Source organism: Ochotona curzoniae, unplaced genomic scaffold (assembly GCF_017591425.1).
Source record: "Ochotona curzoniae isolate NIBS_2020 unplaced genomic scaffold, NIBS_Ocur_1.0 scaffold_4506, whole genome shotgun sequence".
Taxonomy (NCBI): Eukaryota; Metazoa; Chordata; class Mammalia; order Lagomorpha; family Ochotonidae; genus Ochotona; species Ochotona curzoniae.
In genome coordinates, this window is record NW_024467119.1 from 15219741 (window position 1) to 15246869 (window position 27129).

At 39.3% G+C, this 27129-nt stretch overlaps 1 protein-coding gene across 2 annotated transcripts; it reads right to left on the reverse strand.

Moving 5' to 3' along the window:
* Positions 1-7396: 7396 nt before the first annotated feature.
* LOC121147000 (UDP-glucuronosyltransferase 2B17-like) lies at positions 7397-26771 on the reverse strand. 2 transcript variants are annotated; one of them, XM_040966606.1, is made up of 7 exons: positions 26759-26771; positions 20520-21228; positions 16716-16860; positions 11618-11749; positions 9639-9726; positions 8367-8586; positions 7397-7673 (listed from the first exon to the last, which is right to left on the reverse strand). In XM_040966606.1, exons 1-7 carry the CDS (start codon positions 26769-26771, stop codon positions 7397-7399), a joined length of 1584 nt encoding a protein of 527 aa, XP_040822540.1. The 2 variants fall into 2 exon arrangements, with proteins under 2 accessions (XP_040822540.1, XP_040822539.1); XM_040966605.1 differs by lacking the exon at positions 26759-26771 and having other exon boundaries at positions 16716-16864; positions 20524-21250.
* Between the last annotated feature and the right edge of the window lie 358 nt (positions 26772-27129).

Genomic DNA, 27129 nt, shown 5'->3' on the forward strand with positions numbered 1-27129 from the left:
TTTCACTAATTTTACATAGAAGTTTTTGGTATAGTGTCAAGAACAATCATACTGCAACTGGATACTGCCAAGTCATTATGACCATTGGCCCAGAAGTAGAAATGAACTAATAATACACGTGAGCCAGCACGTCTTAGATGTGTTTAATGTCTTCTCTTGCTTTATGAAAATATTTTGCTTATATGCCATATAATTCACTTGTTTTAACTGTATAATTCCACAGTTTAGAGTGCAGTCTCAAAAGTTTTGAAAACATACAGAAATTACTTTTAGAACAGTTTGGGGCCTGCACCATGGTTCAACAGGCTAATCTTGCACATTATATTGCTGGCATTTTGTATGGGTGTGTCCATGTCCTGGATGATCCATTTCCAATCCACCTTTCAGCTGGGAATGTATTAGAAGATGTCTCAAGTTTTCAGGAATCTACATTCACTTTGGATTGCTAGAAGAATGTCCTGTCTCCTGACCCTGTATTTTCTCAGTTTGGATTGTTTGGGCATTTGGGGAATGAGCCAGCAAAAGGAACATCTTTCCTTCTCTGTTTCTCCTTATTTTGTGGTTCTGCCTTTCCAATAAAAAAAAAATAAGTACAGCTTAAAAAAAGAGAGAGAACAGTTCAATAAGCCCCCAAATATGTTCTTAGTTAATCCCCATTGCCAGCTCTTGCAAATGTTCACCTATTTCCTACTGTATAACTTTTCTTAAACAGAAAATTTCACATAAATAGAACCATATAACATGTGCTCTCCTTTTATTGACTTACTACTAAGATAATGTTTAAGAGAATCATTCATTTTATAACATATATGTATACTTCATTCTAACCTATGGTCAGACAATGTTTGAGACTATGGATATAGATACTACATTTTCATTCTATGTTGGTGGTCACTTGTTTGTCTCGTCCCTGGCTTTGGCTATCAAAACCTTGTCTTTATTAGCCTATCATCTACTTTGTTGTGGCTATATTGCTAATTTTTTCAGTGTGTGAAAAAAAGCAGAATTTCTGACTCATGAAGTAACTATATTTATCTGATGAATTAAAACTTTCAAGGTGACTGGACTCCTTTCCATTCTGGAATGTATAAGAATTTCATACATTCCACAGATAGAATTAGCATGCTTAGTTATACTTAAATGTACCATATTATGCTCCATATAGTGAATATTTTTACATGTTTTTCACAATATGTATATCCTTGTTATGGAAATGTCTTTTTGTATTCTTTGGACATGTCTCCATTGAGTTCTTTTTAATACTGATATTTTAACCTTGTGTATTTTTATGCAAATATCTTAGTCATATGATTTGCAAGCACTTTTGGAATTTAGAGTTCATCTATTCACTTTAGATCTTTTACACTTCAATATTAATATCTGAGAAATGTAGACTTCATGGAAGTATAATTTGCTATTCTGATACATGTGCAAAATGAATATTGACCAAATATGGGTAGTGAGTATTTCCATCCCCTCATGCATTTAGTATTTCTTTGCAGCGAGAATGTAAAAAACCATTTATGTATTTTCTATGCTAATATACACCATACCTTATTGGTAACTCCAGTACCTCTATAACTCAGGAAAACAGAGTTTATTTCTCTATTGTGTAAGAGAAGTTTTTCTTATCGAGCTGTCCTTTTGTACTTTGCCCAATATGTCCTGATCTATCCCTCTTCCATTCTCTAGTCAGTCTGTGGCAGTCACTGTTCTACTCTATACTTCAGTAAAATCAACATCTATAGATTCCACATTAATTTAGATCATAATCTGGGAGTGGCCTAGTAGGAAAGTAATGGGCACCTCCCTCTTTGGTTACCATTCCCACTGAAGAGCAGGAAAACCAGGACAGGGTAGCTGGACAGAACAGAACCCACCAGCGTGTGTGTGGGCTGGATAGTAGCGCTGGTTGAGTTGAACTAGGCTTCAATGGCAATTGACATGTATGAGAGCTAAATGGGATGTGGGACAGACTGAACAAGTCTGTGGTACATAGTGTCAAGCATGGGAACCAGCGTCGGGGGCAGGCCTGATGGGATAATGCGTAATTGCCCCAACTAGGTTGCAGTTCCCACTGGTTTGCATGAGGGCCAAGTGTGAATTGGGCAGGATTGGGCTGGACTACAACACCCATTGGTTCATGTGGAAGACAGGTTTGGAAACAGAACTGACCCAGCAATTGCAATCACCAGCATAGACATAAACCAATTGGGGCGAGGGATTGTGCCGGACCCTGTACTGGCAAGCATACACAAGAATCAGGTCTGGGATCACCTCAGACAAAGGTTGGAGATCCCTCAGAACCCCAGCCATGAAGAGATTATGTCAGCCAGTGGATTTTGAAGAGATTTCATCGTGCTTGAAAAGGCGAGACTGGCAGCAATTTGGAACAATTGAGCTATCAAAACTGCTTGAGCAGGACCCTCAGCGCATACCCCACATTGGGGATCTGGGATGGGTGGGAGGCTAAATGGGGTTTCTTACTTTATCTCTCCCATTACCCCAGATACAGGAAAAAAAAATTAACGTGGAAACAGTGGTCTTACCACTTTCCTGTAGCCCTTGACCCTTTGTGCCTTAATCAACTGTGTAAACAATAGATATATGTATATAATAAAAAATATAAATAGCTTATGGACCCAGCACATTTTTTTCTGTAAGCTTAGGTTGACTTAAATGTTCTTAAGGATTTTATTAATTTAAAAATCTTTAAAGTAGTTGAGTCGATGAGTTTTTACTGTGATGCATGTTTCTTAATATTTTCTACCTAAGAATGTATGTTTCCTGCCACACACTGCCTTCAAATTTTCCACTGAAATATTTATTACCTATGCTGATATCTGTAGCATTTCCCTTACATTTTTCTCTATTAGTTTCAGGTCCTCAATTACCTTTTATTCATTCTGAATTTGTCTCTGTATTAGGTGAATGCTTAAGGTTTTATTTCATACTTGTTCAGGTGCAAACACAAAATTTCCAACTGTATGTATCAAAGAGAAAATATTTTTCACTAAGGAATGTTTCCAACAAGTTTGTCAAGAATAAATTAGCTATAGCTCTATAGATTTATCTCTGCTGTTTCTTATCTTTTAGAAAGATTTATTCTTGCTCCATAACATGTTGTTCTGTTTTCAAAGATCTGCTATGTGTTATCTGATATTGAGAGCCTCCAATTTTGTCTTCATCCAATACATCTGTAATTTTTCAAGGTCTTTAACTTATCTCTGAATTTTCTTCTGACTTTGTGAAAAAATGTTGATGATTTGATGAATATAGGCATAAACTGTGAATTGTTTGGTAATCATTGATATTTTTGTAATATTACACATTCTAAATCATGAAAATGAGAAATTTTTTTGCCTTAATTTGTTTTATTTTATTTCTTTCATTCTTTTGTTAGCTTTATAAATTGATTCTTATGGATTCTTTCAAACCCCTTAATAAATTTATGCCAAAATATTGAGTTTTTTGGCTGCTATTATTAATGGTATTAATTTTCTTTTTATTATCTATAATGAGATCATCCAGGCTTGCTGAGGTCTTGGCCACACCTTCAGGTGGGCGGCACCAGCATTGCCCATCCACTTTCTAATGAACAGACCACCAATGGGGAACATCTTACCTGTAGGTTCCCCGCCCAACAAGGAGGGGTCATGGAATGCTTAAAATCCCAAGACCCTTCCTCAAACCTTTGGTGTTTCTCTTTCCTTCCTCTTTCGAGAGGCACCCCACCTCCCGGAAGTCTCTCCGGAGGTGCTTTCCACTTCCCTCCCTTCCCTGCTCACCTGGTCCCTTTGCAAATAAACTTTTCTGTTTGCAACAGATTCCCAGCTTTTTATTTCTATACTAAGCTGAGGAAAGAACCCATCGGGCATTTCTGGTAACAAGTATTTTTTGTTTGTACATGAAATGCTGGTGTACAAAAGGCTATGGATTGTCATGTGGTAATTATCTAGACACAGTGTTGCTGAATCCACGTATCAACCGCAATAAACTTTTAGTGAATCCATTGGTACTCATTAATATAATCATGACATGCACATACAGGGAGAGCTTGTCTTATCCCTCTGCAATCTGCATGTCTTGCTTAATATATCTAGCTAAAAAAATCAGAACTATTTGAACAACAATAGATATTCTTGTTTAGTTCAAGATCTAGCGTGATGACTTCCATCTTTTTCGTTTGTGAAAGAATATTAGAAGGGAGCTCCCCATCTATAGCCGCATTGAGTTGTCATGTGTGTATCTATAGTTTTTTTTTTCCCTAGGTCTAAACCTAGAATTGTCTGAGAGATGCCCTGTATTTGGAATGTTCATATGATTTTAATTCTGATCCTTCCTCCATTCTTTTCTATTATTTTTTGTTGTTCTTGGTTTTTTCTTTTTTTTTTCTGAAATTACCATGATTTGTGCAACCACTATAGTGTCGCTGTCCCGCAGCAATGGACTTAGTGCACGGAGTTGACAATAACACGCATGGACTCTGACTGATGGCCGAAAGCCGAAGTTTATTAGTGGCATTACACTTTATACACTGAGGGTCTTATAGGATAAGGGAGAAGGTATTGAGCTTATCAACAAAACCCATCAACTGTTTCTATACTTTTCTTCGGAATTCTTTTTTTAATGATTTATTTAATTTTATTACAAAGTCAGATATACAGAGAGGAGGAGAGACAGAGAGGAAGATCTTCTGTCTATGATTCACTCCCCAAGTGACTGCAATGGCCGATACTATGCCGATCCGAAGCCGGGAAACAGGAACCTCTTCCGGGTCTCCCACATGGTTGCAAGATCCCAAAGCTTTGGGGCTGTCCTCGACTGCTTTTTCAGGCCACAAGCAGAGAGCTGGATGGGATGTGGAGCTGCCAGGATTAGAACCTGTGTGTATATGAGATCCTGACGTGTTCAAGGCGAGGACTTTAGCCGCTAGGCCACGCTGCTGGGCCCTGGATTTCTTTTGTTTTGTGTCTCCCACCAAGTGTTCTCATTCATATGCTGTCCACTCAGCTATTCTCATACAAATGAGATCCATTTAGTATACCAATGATACCCACTCAGTTGCTTTTATACAACTGTTATCCTATCAATTGTAAACCTGTGCTTGCTGACTTTCTGGGGGCACAAGGTCCTACTACACTATGGAAGTCAGGATAGAGAATGCTAAGAGCAACTGATAATTGACCTGCTGTATGACAGAGCTTCTCACCTCTGGAAATATTTTCAAAGGAAGTGAAATCTATCTATAAAAGAAAGCACCTGTAAGCTTGCATTTATTGCAACACAATTTACAATAGCAAAGTCTTGGGAATGACTCAGATGCCTATAAAAGGAGGAGTGGATAAAGAAACTGTGGTGAATCTACTCCAAGGAATATTACTTAGCCATTATAAAGAATGAAATTCTACCATTTGAAATCAAATTGTCTCAACTACGGACCATTTTGCTCAGTGAAATACATCAAGCCCCAAAGGACAAAGATTGCATATTCTCTCTGATATAAGACAACCTTCTTGCCAAATATAAGATTAATTGTGTTTTCAATCATGTTTTTGCTACGTATCATGGGGTTTGATATTTTTGTTTTACTTTCATTCTTTGAAAAGGAAATTTTGTTTTAAATTATTAACTTCATGTTTTCTCATTGCTAGAGAATATTTCATAGTCTATGTATAAAATGCTTTTTTATTCTTCAATTCACTGAAATTCATTTATTCCCAGTTTTGGGCATAATGGCCTATGTTCTTTGTTACAACCTTGAGATAATTTCATTTGGACTATTTAAAATCATCACTGAGTTTGCAAGAAAAGGATATGCTTAATCACAGGACAAATCCACGTTTAATATTTTTAGATCTGCATTTCCATAGTGAACTCATCATTTTTTCATTCCTATAATGTATTTGATAAAGAATTTCTTCACATTTTTGCTAATGCTTTTTTTGTCCTTTTTTAGTTTCATCTCTGCAAGTTAGTGTGTATACTGGCTTGCTATTGTGATTTTGACTTGAATTGCCCTAATGATATTGAGCCACATATGTTGACCATGGATTCACATGCCTATTGGCACTCATGTATTTTAGTGTCTGTTAAGGCTGGTTATTGTTGATTGAATTATTTTTATACTTATTGAGTTATCAACTTAATTTTCAGTCTCGATAAAAATTTCAGTTTCATAATTTGAAATATCATTTTTGTTCTTCCTGTTTATATACTTAATTGCTATTTTATAATTCTATATCTTATAGCATAAAATTTTCTAATTATATGCATGGGAACCTTGCACATTTATGAAATATATATGGTTATTATATCCATCACCTCATGCATTTGTCATTTTTGTAGTAAGAATGTTGACTTATTTATTTTAAAGTTTATTTTTTTAGTTAGAAATATAGATATATAGGGAGAAGCAAAGTCAGAGAAAAAGTTTCTGTCCACTGGTTCAATCCCCAGAGCTGAGTGATCCAAAGTCAAAAGCCAGGAATTTTCTTTGGGTCTCCCATGCTGGTGCAGGATCCCAAGGCTTTGACCCCACCCACATTTTACTGCTTTCTTGGGCCACAAGCATGAAACTGGATGAGACATGGAGTAGCCAGGACACAAATTTGCACTCCTGGGGAACCTGTAACGTGCAAGGTGAGGATTTAGACACTGAGCCATTGCACCAGAAGCATGTAGTAAGAACATTTCAAAAGTACTATTTTATCTGTGATTATGAAATACATCATGTCCAGTGTTAATGTCTTAATAGATAATAATGAAATATACCTAGAAATCAAACAGAAGAATTAATTTATACATTCTACAAATGCATAAAAATGAATAACACATTCTTACAAGATAAATGTGTCCATGAAGAAATCAGTGGATTAGCTAAAAATTTCAATTGGAAAATAAAAAATACCAACATACCATAATGTACGGAATGTGCACCAGTACACTAATGTTCTAAAATAAGGTGTTTCGCACTAACTAAATAAACAAGGGTGAAAGATAGGATCTGAATTAAATAGACGTACAAGATTTTAAAAGCAGAAGAAAGAATTAGAGATCACACAAGATTTTAGAAAAGGTATTAGGGACGTGGTTCCAGAGGCACTAACTGGGAAAACAGGGAAGCAACATTAACAGACACGTTTTTTAGGTTTAGTCCAATTCATCTCTATGAAGTTATTAGGGTGTTTTTCTTTATTTGTGGGTTACATCCAAGTTGTCAGTGACCATCACAATTAGATAAATTCACTGAGCCCTAGTATTTGTTTTTCCTACTCCCAGACTCCAGGCGATGTGGCAAGCAAAACGGACCCACAATGCAGTCTCAGCTTGTTGAATTAGGCTGGGATGGCTTGTCGTCTATCAGGTGTCCCTCCTTCACGTTAGCATACTTGAACTAGTCCCTTTTGCTCTTAACAGTTTTAACAAGCATCCGGTAACAAAAGAAACAAGATTTTATGATGATGAGTGCAGCAGTGGCCACACAGGCCAGCAGGAACCCAATCACATCCAGAGAGTGGTACTGGTACCAGGTGAGGTCGTGGGCTGCAACCCGAAGGTGTTTGGCTCCTTTGTGGTGCATGACATGCTCGATCCAGAAGACAGCTCGGTCCAGGGGCTTCATGGGCTGATCGTGGTGAATCCTCGATAATGTCATCGCATTCTCTTTATATCTAAAGGGGAAACATAAAGATAACAGCATTACAAGAAAGTTAATTTGCTTAAATATATCTATGTCAGGTTTTCAACCATAAGAGAAATGGAAATCAGGAGCTAAAATGAGATATCGTATTACACTCAGTAAGCTAGTTACAACAACTAAGAAGATTCTAAGAAGATTTGTTTTTTTAAAAAGCAGATTACAGTGAGAAGGAAAACAAGAGAGAAAAAGTTTGCATCTACTTGTTCACTCCCCAAGTGACCACAACTTCTGGAGCAAGGAGCTTCTCATAGGTATTCCATGCCAGGGTAGCGTCCCAAGGGTCTTTTACTGCTTTCCCAGGCATAAGCAGGGAGCTGGATGGGAAGTGGAGCAGCCAGGATATCAACCAAAGCCTATATGGGTTGCTGGCACATGAAAGGTGAGGACTCAACCACTAGGCTACTCTGCTGGGTCCAAATCTGTGGGCTTTAATTTAGTTACATACTCTAAAATATTTGTATATAAACATTTACTAACTAAGCCATAAGTCTATGTGATTGATTTTCAGCTTTCCAACAACTGGTTGAAATGTAAAGCCCATTTTATAGGAGTTATATCATTTTGTTTTGTGAAAATCAATTGAAAAAGAACAAATGATGCACACACTGAAAGATCACAATTCATTTATAAATACTACCAAATTAAAAAAAAATGTTTTACTTACGAAGGATCATTAATGACTCTCTTCACTGCTCTGAGCAAATCTGCACTTGACATTTTCATCAAGTCCACTCCAACAGCTACTCCCTTGGCCTTCATGTGACCGATGTTATCAAATTGATCCCCAAATAAAGGAATGCCCACTAAAGGGACACCATGGTGAATTGCCTCATAGATGCCATTGGTTCCACCATGAGTAATGAAAACTCTGGTTTTCGGGTGACCTGCAATTGAGTAAACTTCAGTGAAAATCAGAAGTTGTCTTATAAACAGATTTGTTATGGGCATCCAAGGGCGGTGATGTCAGAGGAAGTGTCACCTCATTGCACTGGAGAGGTGGCTGAATGCCACCTGCAAGAGGTGATGTGTGATTTGAGATGTGATTCAAGAATACAGGGTGGGCAAGCGGGAAAAAGGAAAGAAGTGGATCCTACACAACCGAAAAAACCTTACAGAAAACAGAGGACACACAATACTCTCTTAATGAATTCATGAGATTGCAGGATGTGCCGTGTAGTATGCACAGACCAAAAATGACATGGGGCTGCCATCTAAGGATTCAGAGAATTCCCTACATGAACATACTAATATCTCAAGATAAACATTAAGTTTCTTCGCACTGAAAAAAATGTGAAACTAATCATAGGAATGAGAGTCAATACCCATAATTCTTCAAATACACTTGTGTTGGAATAAGTATAAGAAAAAAATTGTAGAAACTGGACACAGATAGGAAATTACTATACAACTCTAGAGTAATTATACTAAAATAGATACTTTGAGTGTAACTTTAAAAATGTCACCATGTCTAATAAAATGTCATTGATCAGTATTTACCATTTTCAACCTCAAAGCCCAAAATGAAAGTAAAATAAAACTTGATAAGCTAGGGTAGATCTTAAATTTTGTTTATTAATTTGAATGGTATGGTATGGGGATAGAGTGACCCAGGCACAGAAAAAAATTTCCCCTCTGCTAGTTTACCCATCCCAATTTCTGAAAAAACTTCCTTGGAGCACCAGGCAACTCAGGATTCAAGGACTCTATCTGGATCTCCAACAAAGATGGCAGATGCTCAGCAACCTGAGCCATATGATTCAGTGCCTCCTTGAATATTCATTTAGCAATGAACTGGAAAAAAGAGCCAAGCTGGGACTCAAACCCAGGCACTCTAATGTGGAATGAAGATTTCCTAAACAGCTGCATCAAACACTCACTCTGAAGTACTTTTTATGATTATTTCTCATATCTTAGACTTTCTTCTCCACAGGCTTACCGAGAAGGTCATTCTGAGGAATCCAAGGAAGGAGCTGAGTGTTGGGTCCTAAGGTACGCGGTTTCTTGCCATTGTATCTCCATAGAACCTGTTCAAGAAAAGGCAATGTGTTACCTGAATCATAGTCCAACTTACAACAAGTTCTGATGAGAGTAACAATTCATGTGGTTATGTGATCTTTCACATGAAAAATATAGCAAATGAGGAAAAAGGATGTTAGGTAATTAAAATTATGAAGCAGCGGTTAAAATAGAATATGCTTTAATTCTGTGCTTATATTTACATTTAGATCAGTGGGGAGAGCAGTTTTGATGTGCTAGAAAAGCGAGGTCATCATTGAAAAATTTAGTTTTTTAAAAAATTGAGAGCAGGCCTAGCATGTTAGCCTAGAGGCTGAAGTCCTCTCCTTGCCTGACTGGCATGCAATGATGGCCTCAGCTTTTGTCCCAGCTCTTCCTCTTACCTTTCATCTCCATACGTGTTGCCTGGGAGAGCAGGCAGGGATGGCCCAAGGCCTTGGGGACCTGAACCCGTGTGGGATATCAGAGGAGGCTCCTGGCTTCTAGCTTTGAATTGGCTCATATCCAGCAGTTAACGTCACCTGGGGAATGAACCAGGGGACAGATGGAGACTCTTTCTCTCTGTCTGCCCTTCACATTCTATGTCTGCATTTCCAATAAATATGTATACATTTTTAAAAATTAAAAAAGAAATTGATAACCATGTGCATTTTTGTGCATATTCCATAGCAAATTCCTGATGATCTACACATCCATTTTATTTAATAAGTGTATGCTTTGTTGTAGCCCTCATACTAAAAATTTAATATCAGCCTGGTGAGTTTGTCATAATATTGAAGAGCTTGATTTTTTTCTGTAGTTATTTTATAGAAGTGTGAGTCTTCATGGCCTTGGAGTTTTGCTGTGTAGACTCTTTATCTTAAATATTGGATCCCATTTCTAACTTTCTTCTTTCTTTTTTTGTTATTTCATTTTATGACATAATTTCATAGGCTCTGGGATTCCCCCAACCTCTCCCCAAGTCCTCCCCGACGTTGGATTCTGATTGTTGCAGTAATATAGTCATGATTCCTTCATTGAGAGCATGTACCATGCATAGAGTCCAGCCTCTTATTCTCCAGATAAATTCAACAGTTTCCTTGGGAGACCATCCCTGGTCTGAAAGTAGAGCTGACAGAGTATCATCCCCTCCAATGAAAAACCACTACATAACATCAACAACAATTTACAACATCATAGAGTTAATTGACATGGTATTGAGTGACCAATATTTTAGAAAATGCAAGTTCTTAACCACATCTCTTGACTACTTCATTGACATTTCAATTATTTTCATTGGCATGTTCTTCATTTAGACATTGGCAGAACCACATGCACTGATGAAGGATACCATTTCACTTTATCTGCCAAATTGGTTGACTATAGGGCCTTTGGGTTCAAGTTTGCTTAAACCTGGCTACACTTTCTTGGCTGTCATTATGAATATTACAATGAATCTGCATCCCACAGAATATAAAGCTACTAAAATGCTTTGGTTTCTGCATGAAGAATAAATCATCAAACATTTGCTCATAGTTACTGCACTAGTGCAGTTATTCACCAATATTTTATTCCATTGCGAATATATCTGTTTTGTATATATTACTCTCAGCAATACTGCATAGAAAAAATGAAATAGAAAAGGAGAATTTGCTAATTATAGTGTCTTAGCCTTATATACCATTGTAATATTAATTGATATTGCAGCTATAAAATTTAAATATTGCTGATGAAATGCCAGCTACCAATGCTTTTGATGTAATCAGCTCTAATAGTACTACTAATAATCACTTTTAAAATTTAATTTTGAAGATAAATTACAAAAACAATGCCATGGGCACACAACAAGGGACAATAAACCAAACCCTATACAGATTTTAGGTGTTTACAATAGTTACAAAGTAAAACATTCTTTCTGACCTTTTGTGGAAGCTGGGCAAGCGCTGATGCGATCACATTGGCCCTCTCTTCTGTCAGGTTACTGATCATTGAGCCCAGAGAAAACACCACAACTCCCTCTTCTCCAGAGCTCTGCACAAAGTCTTCCATGTCCTGTAAAAAAAAAAGAAAAAAAAAGTTTGCTCCATTACAAAGTAAGTAGAACAAAACAGATAAATAGATACAATGAATATGATTAATTAACAGAAGCGTTGTCATGGCCTATGCTGTTGGCGATGGTTTCCATTCCCACATGGGCACCGGTTCCATTCCTGTCTGCCCCTTTTCCAGTCCAGCTCCCTGCCCATGTGCCTGAGAAAGCAGCAGAGGACAGCCCTAGTGTTTGCATCCCTGCAATCATGATTGCAATCATCCATGCAATCATCCCTACATGTCCTGATGGATTGCCATATCCTCCATGTGCATCTAGCCATGCTGTCCACTGCCCCATCTTAGTCACTTAGGAGGCTCAGTTCTGACACATGCACTCCATGGTCAGACCACAGATCCAATGCTTCTTCCTCTGGTTGGAATTATAACCAGGAGTTCAGTTGGGGAGATCCTCATGGAGACCTTGCTTGAGGTGATCCTAGAACTGACTCTTGTATGTGTTTGCCAGTACAGGGTCTGACTCAGTCCACCACACATGTCAGCTTATACACACACACACACACACACACACACACACACTGGGAGCTATAGCTGCTGGAACAGTTCTATCTCTAACCTAGCTCTTATGTAAGCCAATAAATTCTGTGACACAGTCCAACCTTGCTGTCATCTTCACCATCAGGAACTGCAGGCTAGTTGGTGTGACCCTCAATAACGACCATCAGGCCCTCTCCTACTCTTTTCTTAGGCCTGCCCGTATATACGCTAGACTGGCTCAGTCTGCCCTGCATCCTATGCAGTTTTGTATACAACAATGGGTGCTGAAGTTTAGTACAACTCAACAGATCCCACTACACAGCCCACACTCAAGAACACTCATGAAACCGCTGCCATTATCTGTCTAGCCAGGCCTGCCCACACCAGTGGGAAGTGTAGCCCATCGCAGTTGGCCTAACATGCCCAGTCTCAGCCCTGGATCTGCACTCTCAGGGGGATTCTGCAGTATTTTCTGACAGCAAATGCCCCATAAGCCCAACACTTGCCAGATGAAGCTACAGAAAAGCCCAACAAATCTGCATTTATCCTGGATCATGCCTGCCCCAGTGGATACAGTTGGTTAGCCCATCCTGGCTCTCCCCCTAACCTAACTCACATGCAGGCCAACAGGTTTTGTAGCCCTGTATGATCTTTTCTGATGCTGGTTATAGTACTCATGCTTACCAGTAAGAGAGTGGCCCAGCAGGAAAGCCCTCTCAGCTCCCCTAGAGGCTTGCACACGGTTCCCTAGTTTGGGTCTCATGTACACTTACTGGTGCTATGGCCCAGTCTGGCATGGCCCTCATCCACTTGCCAATAGCCAGCAGGTGCTGTAGGCTGGTCTGCCCATGGTTCTATCTCATGCTGGGAGTGACACCACCCAGTCCAACCCAACAAACCACCAGTCCAAGCCCTAATGTGGACTAAATTGTTGCAGCTAGACCCAGCTTATCTTGTACCCCATCCTGGTTCTCACATTTGCCAGTGGGTTTTATGATCTGACCAGCCCGGCCTGCCCCTAGACCTGACCCACATATATGCTGCTGCGTAGTTTAGCCTGGCCAGAACTGGGCTGCTCCTGTCGTTGGTTCTTGCACTCACCTGCAGGGACTGTATCCTGACAAAGGAGTTCCCCAAGCTCCTTTACCAGGTTTCCTCTCATTGGCAGATTTTACACAAACCTGCAGGTCTTGGATAAAAAGACTGACTTAGTCCATCTCCTGTCCTGGCAGGAATACTGACTCTCCCAACCAGCCCACACCCATTCCAGTTTTTATTGTTGGGTGTTACAGCCAAGGCATACCTTGTCTACATGCAGACATATATCTCACATGGTTCATCAGCTGCTAAGACCTAACCCAGCTCTTTCTACACCCACTCTGGCTCTCATAAGCACCAGTGGGTGCTGGAGTCTAGCCCAGTCTTGAGCACCCTAGATGCAGCCCATAACTGTGGTGAGGGATATTACAGTCATGTCCAGCCGAGAACTCCACCTCCATTCCAGCTCATGCTCACCAATGGGAACCACGACTGTTCCCTGCCACAGATCTAGCACATGCCAGTGATTATTTAGATCTGGCTCACAAAGCCCCTTCCCAATGTTGGCCTTTGCTACCTGACTTATCCCAGACTGCCCTAAACTAATTCTTGTTGGCAGTTGCTACAGCCTAGATCTGTCCAGACTCTCCCTTCCCTGGCTCATGCAAATTGCTAGTTGTGATAGCCTAGCCTGGCATAACTGACACTCCAGCCTGGCTCTTGCACATGCCAGAGAGTTGAACTTGGTCTTGTCTGCTTAGTCTGCCATCTTTCCCCAGAAGCAATCTACACACTTGCCAACGAGTGGAGCTACCTTTCCCCTTGCTAACCAACACCCAGGCCCGAATGATATGCTCATCATCAGGAGCTACAACACACCATGGGAGTTTCCTAAGTTCCCATACCAGGTGCATTCCTAGACACAGATCTCTTTCTCTCTCTCTCTGTCTCTCTCTCTCTGTCTCTCTCTCTCTTTTTTTTTACATCAGTAACAATTTATAACGTTATGGAATTAGTTGATATGGTATTGAATAACCAATATGTTAAAAGAGGAAAAAAAAAAGAATGCAAATTCTGAACCACATTCTATGACTTCTACATTAACATTTCAATTAATAGTTTATATACATCTGGTTTCTATACACCTTAAAATGGCTATAGATTACTATTCTGCTGTCTCATGTCTATTTTAATTTTAGTATTTAGCAGTTTATCGCGTTGAAGCATGATGTTGCTGAACCTGGCTGTTTTTCAGGTAGTCTAACTCTATAACTCTAACAAGACATATGTCAACAGTTTAGGTGAACAGTTTTAGGAGGGGTGTGCAGGCAATGCCCTAGTGAGGAGTAACTAATCTTTGTGTCCCACCCAGTGAGTTATAAGTGCATCCCCGCTGACCATTTCCTGTCTGTTTCTAAACTTCCCTTGTTATTCTCTGTCTACCTATTCTATTTTTTGTTGTTGTTGTTATTTGTTTGGTAGTTTTGAGGGTTTTCCAGAGTGATCCTAATGGTCATTGCCAGTGAGGGTGGGGACCCAAAGTCGGAACCAGGCAAAGACCAGAGAACGCTCCTCTCCCTAGTTCCGAAGGAAGTTTTCCGTTCTTCTGTTTCTACAGACCACTCAGTGCTCCTGGTTGTTGTTCTGATGACCTTGGATCCTGCAAGGCAGGATCTTGGCTTCTTCCATCCCATGTGATAGATCCAAATGGGGATGGGTGACCTCAGAGTTCTTGGCCTCTGAAGACACTCCATTTCCCTGTTGGTCTCCTTGGCACTTGGGATGTAGTCCTCGGTACTCGTACTGATAGTCCTTGGTGAGGATCTGGGAGTCTTCAGGGTTGAAATACAAGCCTCCTCCTGTCCACCTGCTCCACTCTGGGGTCCCCTCTGCTCTATGCATATGACCTCCTGTTAAGAAGTTGTCAGGATCACTCCTGATTCCCCCCATATTCCTTTGTAGTTTTGCTATTGTCTAATGCTGATTTGAGTCTGTTGTCTATAGACACAGATTTCACATGTGCCAGTGGGTGCTAGGCCCTTACCTGGCATAGTCTGCTGTCTCTAACCTGGCCTGCTCCACAGCCTATTCTTGTTTGTGTCAGCGGGTGCTACAGACTGGACCAGTCCAGCCTGTTCCCAATCTTGGCATCCATTTGTGTCAGAAGATTTCTAAGCCATACCTAGTTCAGCTTGTCAATTTTCTTAGCTATTAAGCAAACCATTTGTTATGGCAATCCCACAGGGGTGAGCCCACATCTCCACTACAGATTATGCCCCTAGACCTGGTTCTCTCACTTGCTGCTTTGTGTCATGGCCAAACCTAGCATTACTCATCCCCTGAGATCTAGCTCTGCCAGGCAGCCCATAGCCCTAGCTTTAGTATATGGCAGTGAGGGGTGGTCAGTTGTGATTCATGATAATTAGCCCAGCTGAGATATTCTATGTTATCTGGTGCATCTGTCTGACCCACAAAAGTCCTCTGACTTCCAACCTCCAAACCATTAGGTCTCAGCACATTCGAAAGTACAATGTCTTGTTGATGGGAGTCCCTCAGAAGTCGTTGCTTACCTGCATCATCTTCTTCAATGAATTTCCCCCCAACACATCTCCTTAGCCCCTTAACTGACCAATCCAAGGGACCATGTATATGGGTGAATCCCCAGGTTTCCTTTACCTGCCTGGATACAGTACCAGTCTACCCACAGTCCTGCGAGCAGCATCCCCTAGGACCTCCAAAAGCCCACGTCACTCAGCTCCCACCAGTGTATGTCCGTACCTGTGACCCACTGGAAGCCAGCCAAATGGATTTTACAGAATGCGAGAGAAACTGAGTTTAACTCAGAACACAAAAATTAGAAAGAGAGAAAGGTGTGCGATTTGCTGGTCCACATATGCAATTGTGCTGTGGAGATGCATGCTACTCAAGGAACATGTCCTAGAGCTTCTTATAATCTTGCTCTAGGCATAAAACATCTGATATAACTTATTCCAGTGATACAGCTTGCTCATGCTTTCATGTAACACTTAACAGTGTGTCAGGAAGCAGAACTTGTCTATACGTAGGCTATTTGGAGCTAGCACTTCAGTTGAGGCATCACAATCATTTATCAAAATTCCTTGATAAAACACCTAATGCTTTCTTCTGTGTTGACAAGTAAAGGCCCAGATTTAACTGACTGTGTGCTCAAAAGCCACCAGTTTATTCTCACTGCTTGATAACAAAATGCAATTATACAGCTATGCGGATAGAAAACTGGAGTGTTTATTGTTAGGATACTATGTCCCACTGCCCATAATACACAAACTGAGATTCAGTGTGAGTGAAGAATACAGAAACATTTTTCCACAGTTGAAAGGTAAACAGAACAAAAACACAACTGGAATAGGTTTACCTTAGGCAGGGGTTTGGCAGGTCTGCAGTGGAGCCCTCCAACAAAATCAACACTTGGTAAGAGTGGGCGAGGAAATTCCAGGTCCCAATAGGTTCTAATGAGCCACATTTCAGCTTTCCCCATTAATTCAGTTAGTTTAGTGGGTCTTCCTAATGAGAGCAAGAAAATAACAGTGTCAGATGAGTATGCACACATATGTGTATGTTAATATGTATGTAGATATACATATGTGGGTATGCAAGAGGAATATTGTGAAAACTCACTACAATTGTCATTCACCTCAGTAAATTCACTTTCATGAACAGTTTTTAGAGTAAGAGTGTCTATACTTCCACAGGTAACAATTTTCTCTCTAACACTTGCTAAAGTGACAAATGTATATTAGTCTATAAGTCCAATAGTGGGTGCACACATCATATATATATATACACTCTATGTATATAGAATATATTTGTATATAAAGTGTATTTATTGATTTTTTCCATAGATTAAATCCACCTGTCAATGTTACATCTGCACTCCCATCTCTATTACAGCACCATTCAGAATAACCAAGAAGTTTGAACAGATTAAAAGTTTTTCTAATGAGAAATTAAAAAGTAAACGATGGCATATCTCTACATTTGCTGCCATTTACCCAAGAAAACATGGATTATTTTAATTGCACTAGCATGGCTCTTAATCAGGATTCTTAGATTAAAGCATTATTAACCAAACTCAAAGACAATTGCCACAGTATTTGTCATTCATACAGAGATACATAAATATGAGCTCACAGAAAATGAAAACATAGGGTCCAGCACCTTGGGCTAGCAGCTAAAGTTCTTGCCTTGAATGCACTGGGATCCCATATGGGCACCGGTTCTAATCCTGACAGCCCCACTTCCTACCTAGCTCCCTGCTTGTGGCCCGGGAAAGTAGTTGAGGATGGTCCAAAGCCTTTGGATCCTGCACCTGCGTGGGAGAGCTGGAAGAGGTTCCTGGCTCCTGGCTTAAGATCAGCACAGCACTGGCCATTGCGGTCACTTGGGGAGTGACTCACCAGATGGAATATCTTCCTGTGTCTCCTCCTCTCTGTATACCTGACTTTGCAATAAAAATAAATAAATCTTTAAAAGACAAAAAAAGAAAATGAAAACATAATGATGTGATTCAGATACTAGGAGAGAACAAGGGAGAATAGAAAATGCTGACTCAAATGTCTTGAGTTATTACTGAATAAAAAAAGTTTGTGTAATTATTAACATCAGCTGTATAGGTTAAACTAATTCACATGGTTTGGAAACATTCATCATAAATAAGTGCTAATGATTTGAAATGATAACTATATTCACCCTTCTTTGTACAACAGATAGTGTGTTCATCTACAGAAATATCACAGGGTACCCCATAAATATATGTAAAGCTTAACATTATAAAGAAATAAAAATTAAGAATAAAAATTATCCTAGTAGCAATTGAAACTTCGAATTCTATACCTAACTGATCCTTCTATACCCATGGAAAAATCTTTTCCAAAGTGTTCTAATCACCTGTTTTGTTTAGAAGCTTGATACTAGGGCTGGCACTTGGTGAAGCGGCTAAAGCTGTTAGCAGAAACATTGGCATGCTATATGAGCACTGGTTCAAGTTCTGATTCCTACACACCCAATCCAGATCCCACATGATGTGCTTTAAAAGCAGCAGAGGGTGGCCAAAGTCCTGGAGCTCCTGTTTTCAAGTGGATGACCTGAGGAACATCCTGGTTCCTGCCTTTGGCCTGGCCCTGCCCTTGCCCTTTGGGCCATTTTGGGAGTGAGCCAGTGGATGGAAAACCTCTTTATTTCCTTCTCCTTCTGTAATTCTGCTGTTGAATAAATCAATTCATTGGAATAGCTAGGAGCTTGATCATGGTTAGCCAAATTCATTGGGAAGTATTTGAGAGTACGGTATAATTCTTCTAAGTCACCTAATTGTCTTGTTTCATGTTAGATGTCTCATAATTGTTTATTATATTGAAATTTTTAAATTTTAATTTTTTAAAAATTATTGAAATTGGGATTATGTCTATTATGTCTATTTTGCTTATATTTAACTATTTTGCTCTCAGGTTTTGACACATTCTAAAGGGAAATACATAGTGTTTATTTTTTTTTAAATATACACGAATGTTTTACATAACACATATTTAGAAGTTACATTTTTAATTTTAGTTTTAAAAGATGAAAATTTCACTGATTTTACAATACAGATTTAGGAGGAAATGATATGTTCTCCCTATCCTCCATATCACCTTTGTATCCATTCTCACTTCTCCTTTCATATTTTATTTTAAAATTTTTACAATTACATACTGGCAGTTTAAGCCTCAGTATGTAAATAATTCAAAAAGTGGCAAGCAAAGTAGAAAATAACTGTTTCATAGCAATATATGACTATAAATTGTAAACAAATCTCAAAATTTGAATTGTTCTCATCTAGAATAAAACAAAACAATCTGTATATAAAGTACTATTATTTTAGATATTGCGGATCAGGAAAAAATGCATCTGCCTTTTTGAAACTGAATTATTCTGCTAAGCATTAAGGTCTCCAGTTGCATCATTTTGTTGTCAAAGACAGGGTTTCATTCAATTTTATGGCTCAGTAGTAGTGCATACTCTCATTAACTAAGATTAATTGAAACAGCTTAGTGAAAAAAGCGTAATCTTTGCAGAGCTCAGGATGTGTGTTCCCTGTGTCTGAATGTTCGAGATAAAACACTACATGTCCCAACTGTGACTGCTTTCATTAGGTAGTGTAAGAAAATAATATGCCATCAATAATTACTTTCAAATAAATTCAAACACATTAACAAATGAAGAATTTGCAAAGTTCCCTTTTTTGAAAAAAAAAAAAAAAAGAAAGATAGAATGTAAGATCCAAATAAGAATCTGTTTTCCATAGGGTGAAGCAAGTTTCTCAGTGCTATTTAGACAGTTATTTTTGCCCTTGAAACTGCCTGTCTGAACTGCATGAATTTCATTCTGTAGCACTTAGAGTTTGTTGGAACCACACACACACACAAACACACACACACACATATATTTATTTATAATGATAAAAGAAATTTTAAAAAGAAAAAAAAACAGTAGTTCCCAAACTACCTATCTATATTCATCATGGCACTTAGGTTAAAGGCTCTCTCTCTCTCTTTTTCAGATGAAATAAGAAGTATAGAAAATTGGATGCACTGATACTTAGAGAAATCCTCATTCCTTTGCTGTTGTGTGTATTATTTCTTGGCATGTCCTGTGTAAAGGCAACCAGGTACTAACTGATCTATCATCTCAGCTTTTCTGTAGCTCTTGGAATTCGTCGGATTGTCTTATATGGCTACTTTCTCACTAAATTTTTAGAGTTTCCGGGGTATGGTGGCACAACAGGCGAGTCCTCCACCTTCAGTCACTACCATCCCATTTGGGTGCCTGTTCATGTTCTTGCTGCTCCACTTCCATTGAGCTCCTTGCTTCTGGCCTGACAAGAAAACGGAAGATGACTGAAGTCTTGGGCCCTGGACACACCGGTGAGAGGCCTGGAAAGAGAATCTGGCTCCTGGTTTAATATTGACAAAGTGCTGGCTGTGTGGAATTTGGAGTGGACCCCTGGATAGAATAGCTTTATACTCTGTCTCTCCTTCTCTCTATAAAACTGCTTTTCAAAGACAATATAAAATATCTTTAATAAAGAAGCAGAGTTCACATTTCTGTGATTTGATACCATGCTAAGTCCCAATCAAAATGCACGAAATAGTCAGGATTTGGCAGTATCCAATAAAAACAAGACTTACCCAGCACTTCACTGTAAAATTGATCCCATTTCTTCTCATTGAAAGTTTGAAACCAAAAGTCAAAATAAATCACATACAGCATATTTTTTACTCTCTCCATGAATGTCATTTTATCAGTTAATTGTGACATGGTAGTAGGCACGTAAGAAGGGGGAAGCAAAAGTCCTCCGCTGTACTTTTCATGTGTGTAGCCTGGAAAGATTCGGTGAGTGTACAGAAAGGGGACTTTAAGTAGCTCAGCCAGCAGCTCACCACAGGGACACAGGGCATCTGCAAAAATAACATCAAACCTCGATTCGTTCAGCTTTGTCACAAGTTTCTTGTTCAAAGCTGCATCCCTACACATAATTTGAAAAAAATCAGAAAGTTCAAGTTCCATTTTTTGAAGTTCTGACAAATATTTCCAAAATGAGTATTTTGGCAATTCATAAACATATTTCATTAGATCATCTGTGAAAACCATCTCATACACATCTTTGGGTGTTGATGCAGGAAAAATCTCATACTTAATAGCTGAAGATTCACTGTGATCAAGCAGAACAGAAACTGAAGATTTGAGAACAGTCACCTCATGTCCCCTCTGCACCAGTTCATCCAGGATGAGCTTCATATTGATCCAGTGACTGAAATCCATTGGCCACACCAACACCTTTCCACATCCCACGGCACTGAAGTGGCAACTGAACTGTAGCAGCAGCAGCAGAACTGAAATCCACCTGGTAGACATCTCAGCAGAAGGTGAAGCTTGCTTTCCAACTGTTACTGCCTTGGCTTTTGGCTATATATAAGGGAACTATTCTTGTGGTTAAAATATAACTTCCATAGGTCAAAGTATGCACACACCAGTTCAATCAGACTTCCTGAATGACACTGAGAGGAAACTGAGTTTGATCTCATATTGTAAATGGGTGTATGAAGTGTGGATATAATAGCTGATTACTTTGCATATCCATTTCACTTGTTTTACATAGAAGCTTCTGGAATAGTGTCAGCAGCATTTATACTGCAACTGTATACTACAAAATCCTTATGTTTTTGCTCTGAAATAGAAATGAAGTGATAATGTATGTGGACTAGTATGTCTTCAATATGTTTTATACCCTCTGCTACTTCTGAAAATATTTTGTTGACATAGTATTCACACACCATAAAATTCACATGTTTTAACTATATAATTAAATAACTTATAGTGTAGTTTTGAAAGTTTTAAAGTTACCACAAAGCAATTACTTTTGGATTGCTTTGGGCCTGGAATCATCACCTAACATTCTAATCTTGCATCTTTTAGTGCCAGCATTTTAAATGGGTGTGTATTTATATCCAAGCTGTTTCACTTCTGCTTCAGTTCTTAGCTTGTAGCCTGGCAAAGTAGCAGAGAATGGCTCAAATTCTTGGAACTCTGAACTCAGGTGAGAGTCCTGGAAGAACCTTTGGGTTCCTGGCCTCAAATTGGTTCTCCTTTGTCCATTATGACCATTTGTGAGTGAGTCAGCAGATCACGATTCCTTCCCTCTCTGCTTCTCCTTTCCCATGTGTTTCTGCCTTTTTGATTAAAAATAAATAAGTCTTAAAAATAATAAAGCATTGCAACCCTATATAACCCAGAATATATACAAATGTATGTATAAAATTTTTGAGACTCGGAATTCTCTATTGCACAATGTTAAAAACACTACAATGAATACAACAGCAAGAATGAAAGGGATATTATATAATGACTCTGATTCTAAAATGAAAGCATTTCTTAATTTTTGTCTTTTTTGATAATATTCAATGTAAGTTGTGTGGAAATAGTTAATCTTGTTCTTTATTTACATTCCCCCTGGGTTAGAGATACTGAAAACTTTTCATATATTTTTTTGGACATCTGTTTTACTTCTTTTGAAAATATCAATTTGTATCATTGGATCATTTCTTATTCAGATTGTATATTGTATACTATATTGTATATTGATCAAATATCAGAATGGGCATATCTATGCCCTCATGCATTTGACATTTCTATATGGAGAGAATAAAAAAATATGCATTTACCCATTTTCTAATTATGATGACATACGTGATACCTAATTGGTAACTCCAGTCACTCTATATCTCATGATAACAGAGTTTACTTCTCTGTTGTGCAAATGAACAGAGTTGTTTATTTTTCTTGTGTGGTTGTCACTTTGTACACATTGCCCAGTCTGTCCCAGTCCTCCTGTCTTCTATTCTCTAGTCAGTTTGTGACAGTCACTGTTCTACTCTGCACTTCAATAAAATTAAAACTTTTTTTAGATTTCTCATAAACTTAGGTGACATACTGTTTTCTCTATCTAGTTCATTTAATGTAATGTTTTTGGGTTTTTTTAAAAGATTTATTTTTATTATTATTTTTTTATTGGGAAGGCAGATATACAGAGAGGAGAGACAGAGAGGAAGATCTTCCGTCCAATGATTCACTCCCCAAGTGAGCGCAACAGCCGATGCTATGCCAATCTGAAGCCAGGAGCCTCTTCCAGGTCTCCCACGTGGGTGCAGGGTCCCAAAGCTTTGGGCCGTCCTCGACTACCTTCCTGGGCCACAGGCAGGGAGCTGGAAGGGAAGCGGGGCTGCCGGGATAGAACCTGCGCCCATATGGGATCCCGGGTGTGCAAGGCGAGGACCTTAACCACTTGCACCACCGCGCTGGGCCCTGGACTTATTTATTTATTTAAAGATTTATTTTTATTATTTTTTTATTGGAAAGGCGGATATACAGAGAGGAAAGACAGAGAGGAAGAGCTTCCATGCGATGATTCACTGCCCAAGTGAGCGCAATGCCCGGTGCTATGCTGATCCAAAGCCAGGAGCCAGGAGCTCCTCCAGGTCTCCCATGAGGCTGCAGGGTCCCAAGGCTTTGGGCCAACCTCGACTGCTTTCCCGGGCGACAAGAAGGGACCTGAATGGGAAGTGGAGCTGCTGGGATTAGAACCAGTGCTCATATGGGATCCTGGCGCTTTCAGGGCGAGGACTTTAGCCACCAGTCCACGCTGCTGGGCCTGACTATAGATTTTTTCATTCCAGATAGATTAGTCCAAATAGTTTTTTTTTTTTAATTAATTGCATTGCATTATGTGACACAGTGTTATGGGCACTGGGATTCCCCCCACCCCTTCCCGAACCCTCCCCCCATGGTGGATTTCTCCACCTTGCTGCATTACCACAGTTCAAATTCAGTTGAGGTTCTTTCATTGGAAGTATTTACCAAGCATAAAGTCCAGTGTCTTATTATCCTAGGGGGTTCAACGATTTCTTGGTGAGACATTCTCTGGTCTGAAGGTAAAGCCAGCAAACTATCATCCCAATCAATTAAAGGCCCTTACATCATATCAACAGCCATTTACAATCTTATGGCATTAATTGACATGGTATTGATTAATAGTATGTTGATAGGAAAATGCGGTTGCTTAACTACATCGTGTGACTTCTTCTTACACATTTCAATTTTGGTTTGTATTCAACCTGATTCCATACAATTATCAGATTAGGTACAGTACATTTTTTTTAGGAGGGGTGTGCAGAGAAATCCCCCATACCCCAGTGAGGCATAACTAATCTTTGTGTCTCACTAGTGAGGCATGTTTGGGTCCACGCTGGCCGTTTCCTGTCTGATTCTCAGCTTTCCATGTTGTTGTCTGTCCATTCTAGATTTTTTTTTGTTTGTATATTTGTTTGTTTAGAGGGGTTGCTGGAGTGATCCTAATGGTCACCGCGAGGGAGGGTGGGGACCCAGAGCCAGATCCAGGCAAGGACGAGAGAGAGCTTGCCTCCCTAGTCCTGAAGGAAATTTATTATTCTTCTGTTTCTGCAGATGGCTCAGGGCTCCTGGCCGTTGTTCAGATGGCACTGGTTTCTGCACAGCAGAGTTTGGGCTTCTTCCATACCCTGTGGAGGCTCCAGATGGAGGTGGGTGACCTCAGAGTTCTTGGCCTCCAAAGGCACTCCTATTTCCTGTGGTCTCCTTAGCAGTTGGGATGTAGTCCTTGGTGTCCGTGTTGATGGTCCTTGGTGAAGATCTGGGAATCTTCAGGGTTGGGATGCGAGCCTCCTCCTGACCACCCACTCCACTCTGGGTCTCCCCCCTGCTTCGTATGCATGACCTCCTGTTAAGAGGCTTTCAGGGTCACTCCTGATTCCCCCCTTATGCCTGTGTAGCTTTACCATTGTCTAGTGCCAACTCGAGTCTGTTTTCTATGGGTTATCAGATTTGATCCTGATAGGCTATATTTCATGTTTTCCTCTCACTTTTTAGGGAGATGGAAGATTTCTCTGCATTCCTTCCCCATTACGGAGTAACATAGGGTATTAAGAGTGTTTTAGGTTTTACAGTTCTTTGATGTAGATCATAAGCATTCTGACTCACATTAATTGTTGTATTATAGGTTACAACGCATTATCTTATTGCATTGGATGCATGTTGTCAGAGATTGCAATAATATTGCAATGTATAGGCATTATTTTCCAGATTAACAACTTTTCATCTCAGATTAAGGTAAACATGTGGTATTTAACCTTTTGGGATTGGTTCATTTCTCTTAGCATAATGGAATCCAGTTGGGCCCATTTGACCACAAAGAACTGCATTTCTTTTTTTTTTTTTTTTTTTTTTTGATAGCTGAGTAGTTTTCCATGGAGTATATGAACCATAGCTTTCTTATCTAGTCCTCTGTTGATGGGCATTTCGGTTGCTTCCACTTTTTTGCAATTACTGATTGTGCTGCTATAAACATAGGGGTGTATGTTGGTTTCTCGTAAAACAGGTGTTTTGGGTATATTCCTAGGAGTGCTATTGCTGGGTCATATGGTATGCTGATTTTCAATTGTTTCAGTATCCTCCATACTGATTTCCATAGAGGCTGTACAAGTTTACAGTCCCACCAACTGTGGAGTAGGGTTCCCTTTTCCCCACATCCTCACCAGCAAGTGTTGTTGGTGGTTTTTTGTATGTGTGCCATCCTTTCTGGCATTAGGTGGTACCTCATTGCTGTCTTCATTTGGATTTCCCTTATTGCCAGGGAACTTGAGCATTTTTTCATATGTTTGTTTGCCATTTGGGTTTGTTCTTTTGTGAAACATCTGCCCATTTCCCATGCCCATTTCTTGAGTAGTTTGTTTTGCTGTTTTGGTAGTTCTGTAGATCTTTGTATATCCTGGAGATTAGCCCCCTATCACCTATGTAGTGTGCAAAGATCTTCTCCCATTCTGTGGAGTGCTTTTTTACTTTGTCGATTGTTTCTCTTGCTGTACAGAAGCTTCTTAGTTTGTTGAAGTCTTATTTGTTTATTTTGGTCTTGCTTGCTATTGCCTTTGAAGTCCTTTTTAGGAAGTCAGGGCCTACACCTAAATATTGTAGTGTGTTTCCTACATTTTCTTCCAAAGGTTTGAAGGTTTCTGGGTGTAGGTCTAAGTCTTTTATCTATTTAGATTTGATCTTAGTGTATGGTGAGAGGTATGGGTCTATCTTCTTGTTTCTGCAGGCTATCATCCAGTAGTCCCAAAAGCATTTGTTGAATAGACTTTCCCATTTGCTTGGGTTGTCGTCTTTTTGTCGAAGATTAATTGGCTGTATTTATGTGGGTTTCCTTCTGTTGTTTCTATTCTGTTCCATTGATCCTCCTCTCTATCTTTGTGCCAGTACCAGGCTGTGTTGATAACCACTGCCTTATGGTATGTCCAGAGGACCGGAACTGTGATTCCCTATGATAAGTTTCTATTCTTCATAATGGTTCTAGCTATTCGTGGTTTTTTGTGTTTCCAGATGAACCTTTGTATCATTTTTTTCCAATTCAATGAAGAATGTTTTGAGTAATTTGATTGGGATTGCATTGAGAGTGTATATTGCTTGTGGTAGTATAGACATTTTGATGATATTAATTTTGCCTATCCAGGAGCATGGGATGTTGCTCCATCTTTTGAGGTCTTGTTCAATTTGTTCTTTAAGTGTTTTGTAATTTTCTTCAAAAAGGTCTCCTACGCTTTTGGTTAAATTTATTCCTAGATATTTCATGCTTTTCTCTGTTATTTTGAATGGTAACTTGCTGGTTATATCTTCTTCCATCTTTGGGTTGTTTGCGTACATTATGGCTGTTGATTTTTGTTCATTAATTTTGTACCCTGCCACTCTTCCAAATTCTCATATAAGTTCTAGCAGTCTCTGTATTGAGTCTCTTGGTTCTTCTATGAAAAGGATCATGTCATCTGCGAATAGTGAAACTTAACTTCTTCATTTCATATTTGGATTCCTTGGATTTCTTTGCTTGTCTTATGGCCTCTGCAAGCATGTCTAGAACTATGTTGAATAGCAGCGGGGATAGCGGACATCCTTGTCTTGTTCTGGATCTCAGTGGAAAAGGATCCAGTTTTTCTCCATTCAGTATGATGCTGGCGTTACGTTTTTCATATATTGCTTTGATTATGTTGTGGATGGTTCCTTGTATGCCTACCCTGGTTAGCGTTTTTAACAAAAAGTGATGTTAGATTTTGTCGAAGGCTTTTTCTGCATCTATTTATACTATTACATGGTTTTTGTTCTTCAGTTTTTGGATGTGGTGTATCACGTTTATGGATTTTCATATGTTGAACCAT

Bases quoted from the DNA above. Each gene is read 5' to 3' on its own strand.
- LOC121147000 (XM_040966605.1), bottom strand. From the start codon at position 21,250: ATGTCTACCAGGTGGATTTCAGTTCTGCTGCTGCTGCTACAGTTCAGT. The intron at 11,750-16,715 runs GTAAACCTATTC...TTTTTTTTACAG, and splicing joins CTGCCAAACCCCTGCCTAAG to GACATGGAAGACTTTGTGCA. The intron at 9,727-11,617 runs GTCAGAAAGAAT...TTTCTTGAACAG, and splicing joins TTGCCCAGCTTCCACAAAAG to GTTCTATGGAGATACAATGG.